This window comes from Procambarus clarkii, chromosome 28 (assembly GCF_040958095.1).
Source record: "Procambarus clarkii isolate CNS0578487 chromosome 28, FALCON_Pclarkii_2.0, whole genome shotgun sequence".
Classification (NCBI taxonomy): Eukaryota; Metazoa; Arthropoda; class Malacostraca; order Decapoda; family Cambaridae; genus Procambarus; species Procambarus clarkii.
In genome coordinates this window covers 3,242,718-3,252,141 of record NC_091177.1, presented here as the reverse complement: position 1 = coordinate 3,252,141, position 9,424 = coordinate 3,242,718, and the positions used below count along the sequence as shown (strand labels likewise).

General features: G+C 40.3%; 1 protein-coding gene across 1 annotated transcript; it reads right to left on the bottom strand.

Annotated features, from left to right (window-relative positions):
- Positions 1-3,048: 3,048 nt before the first annotated feature.
- Positions 3,049-8,966, bottom strand: Spase12 (Signal peptidase complex subunit Spase12). The gene is made up of 4 exons (XM_045737436.2): positions 8,800-8,966; positions 6,275-6,334; positions 4,204-4,290; positions 3,049-3,557 (listed from the first exon to the last, which is right to left on the bottom strand). Exons 1-4 carry the CDS (start codon positions 8,833-8,835, stop codon positions 3,438-3,440), a joined length of 303 nt encoding a protein of 100 aa, XP_045593392.1. The 5' UTR covers positions 8,836-8,966; the 3' UTR covers positions 3,049-3,437.
- Between the last annotated feature and the right edge of the window lie 458 nt (positions 8,967-9,424).

Here is a 9,424-nt window from a genome sequence, read left to right as displayed (position 1 = left end):
GCCCAAGGCCAGGCCTGACTTGTGAGTTTGGTCCACCAGGCTGTTGCTTAGAGCAGCCCACAGGTCCATGTATCCACCACAGCCCGGTTGGTCCAGCACTCCTTGAAGAAAACTATATAGTTTTCCCTTTAAGATGTCCACATTTGTTCCAGCAATATTTGTGCTCGCTGGGAGGATGTTGAACAACCGTGAACCTCTTATGTCTATACAGTGTTCTCTGATTGTGCCTATGGCACCCCTAACATAGGTGGAAGCTGGACATGCAATTGAGACGAAGAGATAAAAGGAAATTCTCGTTCCCTGCACAGATGGTTGGCAGGTGGAATGCACTAAAGGAAAAGATTGTTGAGGCCAATTCTGACTATACAAATTGTGATAAACCATTTGTATGGTTAGAAATTCCAGATGTAGAGCAGAGATCAAACCAACAAGGTACATTGCTGGGCTAATATGCTGAGAAGAGGTGGAGCTGCAGAAAAATGCCAGGGTTTGACCAGTGCCAGAAGAACAGGAAACCTAGGTCGAGCCGGCCACCAGAGCCAGGAGGATCAGCCTGCTCGAGTACAATTCTACTGGAAAAGACCCAGAGCATCAACTGAACCGAGGGATTAGGTAGATGAAACCCCATTTTCCCTTGCACCTCAGCCTGGACAACCTAAGCCATCTTATGGCAGGTGGTTTGATGAACTAAATGGGGTCCTAACAGGCAGAGAAGGGGGTTGAAGCTAATTACACTAGTACGAGGGTAACACATTAGAGGCCCTTTCACAGGACAAGGCAACATCCATTAAGGGGATTGCAAAAATAAGGCAGCACCCATGAGGGAGTGTCTTGCACTAGTCCTGTTTCCAATTTTCGTAAGTCACTTGGAGATGACCATTTGTCTTAAGAAAGGGCCATTCAAATACTGTACATGATCCACCTGATAATTGAATAAAAAATGGACTGTGCAGAGCTATTTAGCAAAGCTGAGGGCATATTTTTAAGAGGTTCACAGATTTTGAGCTATGAATCATGTTCGAGTTTCTGCCCTTAGAATACAAACCTAGGGAATTAGGTTTGAAATATCAAACCTTGAATTATCAAGCATCTGCCATCGTTATGGTTCAGTTTTAAGAGGAACTGATTGAGTTTAAAGTGAATTATGCCCACTAAAGCAACAATATCCATGGGATTTGAGTCTAGTACAGGCATACCTCAGAATACGAGTTTAATCCGTTCCTGGAGACGCCTCGCCTTCCGAAAACTCGCATTCCGAAGTTAATTTCCCCATAAGAAATAAAGGGAAATGAATTAATCCGTTCCTGACTACCCCAAAAAACCCACATCAAACTAAATTTTTATACCTAATTTACCTAATTCATCTAAATAAACCTACAAAACTGTGTTCCAGTTATTACTTACCTTGCTGTCGAGTGCTGTAGGCGTATAGAAGATGGTGGGGAGGAGGAGAGGAGTTACTGTTTGGAAGGGGAGTCCCCTTCCATAATCACATCACATAACCCCATGCCTTGTAACACTATGGATACCACTTCTCTTTCTAAATTTTTCAAACCAGCCCCTGCTTGCCTTAAACTCTTTCTTATCTGCATCACTCGTTGCAGGGGTATTCTTTAGAAGGTCTTCGTGCAACACCCTGGCTTTCTCACAAATAATGGCCTCCGAAACACTATCACCCCTCAACTCCTTGTCGTGTATCCAAATTAATAACAACTTTTCCACTTCTTCAAGTATTTGTGGTCTTTGTGCCGTTAATGTTCTTACTCCTTTTGCCACTTTAGCACCCATAATCTTATTTTTCTTCTTAAGTATAGTGCATATTGTTGATGTGGCTTTGTTGTACTGCCTACAAAGTTCAACAACACGTGTACCGTTCTCATGCTTCCGAATGATCTCTTGTTTCTCCTCTATTGTCATCCTCACATGGGCTTTCTGGCCTTTATCTTTACCACTGGCTTTCTTGGGACCCATGGTGAGATATATAATAACAAATTGTATAGACAAATCACCAAAAATCCAACAAAACACTGAAAATCCGCGAGAAGAATTGATGTGGGGGTAGTCACTGAGCGCGAGACAATGGTAAACTGAGGGGCGGAGGGGCGACGATCGCCGAACCACCACGCGCTAGGTCGGCCTGTACGCGTATCAACAAACTCGCGTCCCGAAGTAACCCTCGCCTTCTGAGACAAATTTTTGGAGTAAATACTGCTCGCCTTCCGAAAACCTCGCATACAGGGACAATCGCATTCCGAGGTACCACTGTACTCAATATATCGCAATTATTTTGAAATTTCAGACTGGTTAAACTCTCGGCAATTATTGAAATTGAAGAGAGCTTCCATTAGTGATCCAAACTGGTAGTTGGAATTAAAATCTACCCTAAGCACATACACCCCCCTCAGTTATCTTTGATACTCAAGTCTTAAATACCAGTACTGATCAGTGACTAGAATGTTGCCCCTGGAGGCAAGGTAATTATGAAAAAGCACCAAGCCAGTATGACTTCACACCACTTGAAAGGGACACATTGACAATGAACTAAAATAAAATGGAAATAAATGGTGCCCAATCACTTGGAACATCAGGGATTAAACACAGACCTGTAAGAAGCAAGGCCGCCACTATACCAACCAGTCAAAGTGGTTGGACCCTTGAAGCTACAACTCTTGGACAGACTCGAGCTCAAATAAAGACATGGGAAATATACAGATCTCTAAGAAAACACACAGGTTATATAGTAGCCTCGGTTACCTCTCACTGTTGACTGATGGTCGAGAGATGGGACCAAAGAGCTAGAACTCAACCCCTGCAAGCACAAATAGGTGAGTACCTATTGCCTATTATACATATGCCTATTATACATATACCTACTATACCTCACACCTATTATATTACCTTAAGCTAGAAGAGGAACATCATGGTCCCTCTTCAAATGCCCTTCAGATTAAAGAACCCACATCACATCAAGGCATCGGTCTTGAGGGAAGGCAACTGGTGCAAAATTCACATTTTTACATTTTTAAAGTAGGAAACGTAAAACAAATGTCTTTTCGTCATTTTAGTACGAAACCCTTTCAGCTCTAGTACCCATTACTGTACCAGTAAAACCAAGGGTCACAATCCATTACACAGTATATGTCAATAAGGTTAGAACAGTATATTTGAGCTAAGCAGTATGTTAACCAGTTTGTACATTTTGCCGTGTCATGTAACATTACTTTAACTAGCTACAATAAGGAATAAATCTTAACAGATGCTTACAGGAACAAGTAATTTATGTTTAGTGTGACCCTAAAACTAAACAAAACCATCAAGTATGAAAATGTACTAAATTTTTATAAAAATTTCTTGAATTCAACAAAAGAAAAACTGAATATGTATGAAAATTTGAATTTTAGTTATAGAACTTTAATCACTCTTGACAAAACAGACTTCTATTTCTTCTTTTTTTTGCCCGATGCATTTTCAGTAGCAGAGTTTGAAGCTGCCGCCTCTTGAGAGGGAGCCCACTTGAGGGGGTAACGTCGGTAGATTGGCCAGGGAGGCAGTGTTACCTAAAGAAAATATTCACAAAAATAGTGCTTGGCTTTTTTACAATACTCTATTCTTATGAAACAATCCCCATACAAATTCCAATAGTTTAAATTGGCACATTCATCAAAATTTTTCTCAGGGTAAATTTAAGTTTTAACTTCAGTTCTGAAGTCCAATACAATCACAAAATCTGTTAGTTTCTGTACACCCTAACACAATAGTATAGACCTTGTCTATGCACAATACAGTACTTGAAATTTTAAATAATTTGTTTATCTTTTAAGTAATTGCTAGAAGCAGCACAAGTAAAACTACAGAATTTCAAAGACAATTTTTATCCAGTCTATTGCTGTATTTGTATCTGGTAAGAAAATACCCAACAGATTATACAAAAACTCCTGCAACAAGGAGCATAACATCATAGTAACTGTAGTTACCAACCTAACCCTTAGTGATAAGGTTAATGAGTGGAAACCTTGTCCCAATATCCCTGAACACTAGTAATGACCCATTTATAAAGAATCTCTTGTCTAATTTTATGTCACCAAATTTCAAGAATTAAAGTTAGCCTTATATAATATGCACAAACCAATTTTATAATACCTATCACCTGTTCTCATTGTTGCTGTACAATAAAAGATTAATAAAAAAAAATGCATTACTAACCAAACAAGCCAGAACAAAGCCAGCACCAAGGGTAAGAACAGTGATGAAGAAGTCTTGTACATAGTATCCATACAGCCAACCACCTGCCTGAAAATAATAACACAGTCAATCTGTTTACATGCTCCAATATTTCACCCTATATACAGTATTTAGAACAAAACCACACCACAGAATGAGTGATACAGTATTAATACACTAGTATTACTCAATTATTGGAGCCTCAAGAATTCAGAATGATTCAATGTGGACAGACTAAAAATACATCAAGAGGTTTCTCATAACCTAACCAAATATTAATACAAGTTCTCATCTTTAATAATGTTCATGATAGAATACATTATGTTATTAAATAAGACTCCATAATTGACATTTGGCAATTTCTGTTAATGACTGATCCCAAGATTTTTCCAGGGACTAGGCTGCCAGCCAAATAAACCCATGTTGCTGAAATTGCCACCACTGACTATTCCTCACAGCTCTCACAATTCAATCAATCCACACAATTTTATCAATAAAAATAATTGGGGACTAGAGGTACAAAGCTTCATAATATCAGTAGCTATCTAAGAACTCTAATTGACCCAGCCAGGATTCGAACCTATGCCGTCCAGGATCACCCCTAAACGTACACAGTACCATGACCACTGCACCAATGATCATCTATAAGGATTGGTCAGTCCTGGTGCTTACTAAGCTCCACGACTGATCCACCTCTGACTACACTCATGGATCCATTTGGGTACAGTTTTTCCATCAAATTCTGGGACATGCATGAGCCACGCTGCATTTTTACAAATGTTAGAAAGCTGCAAGAACACGCAAGCCATAGATCACTAAGAATCATTGGTGCATTGATCATTGGTGCATTGATCATTAGTGCAGTGGTCACGGTACTGTGTACGTTTAGGGGTGATCCTGGATGGCATGGGTTTGAATCCTGGCCGGGTCAACTAGAGTTCTTAGTGATCTATGGCTTGCGTGTTCCTGCAGCTTTCTAACATTTGTAAAAACTCAGCACGGCCCGTGCAGTATGCAATGCATGCACATGCAATTCTGGTGCAAAATTTGATGAAAAATTGTACCCAAATGGATCCACGAGTGTCGTTGGATTGAATGCGAGTGTGTATTCACCTAGTTGTATTCACCTATTTGTGCTTGCAGGGGTTGAGCTCTGCTCTTTCGGCCCGCCTCTCAACTGTCAATCAACTGTTTCTGCTACTACTATTTTTTTACCCCCCCCCCCCTTCCCCAGGAAGCAGCCCGTGACAGCTAACTCCCAGGTACCTATTAACTGCTAGGTAACAGGGGCATAGGGTGAAAGAAACTCTGCCCCTCGTTTCTCGTCGGCCCCAAGGATCGAACCCGGGACCACAGGATCACGTGTCCAGCGTGCTGTCCACTCGGCCACCGGCTCCCCTCACCGGTGTGTGTGAGTGAACAAGCCACAATGCAGGACTAAAAACAGATGATTTTTTTACCCACAGGGTTATAGACCCATGGAATCACCTACCCATAGATGCAGTAAATACCAAAACTGTTGAATTTTCAAATACAGCCATAAAAAATCAGGACAAATGGGGAAACCTTTGACAAGCCATCAGCTTCCTGTCCTTGTCGAGGCCATTAGTGTGTTAGTGGCCCTCAAATAAATTTTTGAGTCATGAATTTCATGAATTACACGACCTGATAATGGTCGAAGAAGGACCGAAACAGTGTCGGTCTTCATTTTCAGATGTGGCGGGTTTGGTGTCAACTCTTCAGCCATGTTATCTTATCATCATTAAGTCTTATTGCAAACTTATCTGCAATAAACAATATTGTATTCTGCATGCTTTATTTCTTCCATGAATTGTATTTGCATTCATTTGTATATACTGTATTTGCATTCATTTCAGAGCTACAGTATTTTCTCTTTGGTTGAATTGTTTCATATGTTTCCTAACTTTATACCCATAAAATATACTTTACCAATTGTAAACCTAGTCTTCCCATAGAAAAATTTGTATGCTTTACAGTCCTGTACTCTATAATTCACCAAATACAACCGTAATAAAGTAGTAATGCTACTTACTCCAAATGCAACTACAATTATCTGAAACAGTCTCTCTGCCAATTTCTGTCCTTCGAAGTCCTGCAAGAGTAAGACATTATATTAAAAATTAAGTAATATTCAAGTTTCAAGAAGTTACATTTATTAAAATCTCAAAATTAAAAATAATTTTATAAAATATACAGAATACTGTATATTTACCTATCTGTAATGAGACCAAGATCTACCCAGTTGTACCTTGAGCTATGAAATTTGTGTTCTAATTCACTGTCATATATGCTTTTGATGAAGGTGGCTTCCACTACACCTCTTGATGCACTTCACTTTTTGATGACAGCATATAGATATTTTCCTGTGTATGTGTGTGTGTGCACATCATTTATGTTTTCTAAACATTTAAAATAATGTTGTTGTTTTTTTAAGACAGAAAACTGGAGATTAATTTTCACCCATAGGGTTATAAACCCTCAGAACTGCATACTGTTGAAGCTCGCTAATCCGGGATCTCTCTATCCGGAAAACCCCCTAATCTGGCAAAAATCATGGCCGGATTAAGTTACCTTCCTATCCAGCCAAAATGTCTATAGAAGCCGGGCCATCGGATATCTGGCCAGATCAGTGTATACTGATAGAGTGTTTCAAGCCTAAAAATACCTCCAAAACCAAGGGTCGACTTGCCTCAGAATATAACATCTGAACCTTTACCACCAAGAGAGAAACAAGTGAAATGCTGGGCCCAACACTCATTGTACACTACCACCAGGAAAGGAGGGAATCAGGCAGGGTTCTGGCAAGCTGGGAGGCTGAAGTGGGTGTGTGCATGTCAGGAGTATGAGTGTGGTGGGTGGTGGGGGTGGGTGTCTGACCTACCTGCCCACTCACCCACATATCTGCCCGCCTACCAGCCAGGCAGCTAACCACCCACCCAGCAGGAAAGAAAGGTTCAGCAATTCAAATTGTTGTTTGTGGTATCAAAATTGTTGGAAATGGCTACTTTTGGACTTCCTGGTGAAAAAGTACGTTAATCTGGAGTAGTGCTAATCAGGCTGGGGGTCCTTTCCACAGTCTGGATTAGTGAGCTTCTATGGTACTTGCCGAAGCTATAAATGCAAGCTGTTCTCAGGGCAAAGTGATTCTAATGACCAGCCAACTGCCCTAGTTAAACACCTAGATATGTGCGATGGTCTGAAAGCATATTATAGTTTTAAAAATAATCTACTTGTAAACTGGCAAGTTAACCTTTGTCTTAAACAGAGGATATTCTAAAGTTGAAACTTTATTGTATTATAATGTCAAAAGTATAAAAAGTCTATGCTTAACTTGTTTTCTTTGTAACGGTGATGACTTTAGTTTTCTGTAAATGAAATGGTAGAGGGGGGGGACACTCAAATAGTTTTTTTAGTGTTACATTCTACATTTGAGAATAATACACTATTTTAATATACTGTAACCTAACCTAACTAGGGATAGGAAGTAGATAATAGCAATAATTATGTAGAGGTTTTGAAGTGATTACCTCCAGGGTACCTACTTCCAAGGTCAGGTTGTTATGCCAAGACATTGCTGCAGTTAAAAGTCAAGCTGGATAAAATCAGGAAAACTTGGGGGTGGACCTTTCACAAGCTGATGGCATCCTGTCCCCATTAAGGCCACTAGAGATGTTGGACATTAAATAAATTCAGGTAAAAATTTTCCTGTGGATTTTTTCTAATTTTATTTTGAACTGCAGTAATGTCTTTGGTGGGTAGGTGGGTTCCATGGGTTGTTCCAAACAATAATGAAATCTGACCCAAGTAGCAATTGGGTCAACCCATGTGATGCGTTTCCACAATGGTCGCTCAAGTTAAAATAGGCAAATGCCGGTTTTAGCATTCAAAATTTTCCCATAGATATGAAGTCCCCATGGCACAGTGGTAAAACACTGACCTGACCTAATGTTAAAAAACTAGGACTTTTGGTTGAATAAGTTATCAAGATGTTTTCAACAATATTCTTTTGGCTTTCACCGATTTTAACTTGGGCGACCATTGTGGAAACAACACATGGGTTAACCCAATTGACAATCTGGTCAGATTCTCACAAGGTGTTCGACCATATGCACTGGCTGCCCTTCCCCCCCCCACACACACACAATAAACAATCATTGACTAGATCCAACTGCGCTTAACTCGACTGAAGAGTTAAGCAGACATCCTCCACGCTAAAAGCTAAAGTCTAATTTAATTAATTAAAACATCAGGGGAAATCGCCAAGCCATTACGATTATACAGCACTTGGAAGGAATCAAGATAAGGATTTGGGGTAGGGAAGGAATGGTGCCCAACCATTTGGACAGTCGGGGATTGAACGCAACCTGCATGAAGCGAGATCGTCGCTCTACCGTCCAGCCAAAGTGGTTGGGCTAAAGTCTAATGAATCTCGTTGCGAAGGCCGACATGAATTATGAGTAAAGTGTTGAGCTAACAACATATGTCAAGTGCAGCCTTAGGGGGCCACAAACATCCACAGCTGCTCAACTTCCTCCCATTAGCTGTGGCTTTACTTACCATGTGAACTGAAAACCCCATGAATGTATCCATCATTTTACTGGAATGTTGCAACTGTGATGTGAGTGGCGTGGTGGAGGTGGAGTGTGTGCAGAGCGGCAAGTGTCAGCAGGGAGCAGCTGCGTGTCGCCGCCACATTGATCCTCACACCACGTAAACAATCATATCACAAACTATTCTCACTCACTATCACCTACCTCCTGGAATAATATACATCTGCTTGAAATAGTATAACAAATGATAAATATCAAAATTTCTGTCTTGTAAACCATTATAAATACAGCATAAACATTTTGACTTTAGATTCTGCACTTTTCGGCGGCAAATTCAAAAAACAAATATATATTTATTTAGAGTTGAAACTAATAGCCGGCCCACAGGTAAAATGCTTGTAGTCTCTGCATGTTGCTTAATAAAGTTGAGTGTGGCCAATAATTTAACTGAATAAGTGACACTAACCGGTCCACATCGTACAAGCTTTTAGGGGTTGATAGATGTTAATCTTCATGTTTGAGGAGCTGTTCACTTGAGACAGTTAAGCAAGTCCCAGCTGTGTCTGGGTACAAGTGACAGGATGAACAACCCAGCGGGTTTTCTTCCTATTGGGGAGTAAGGCAGGCAAGAT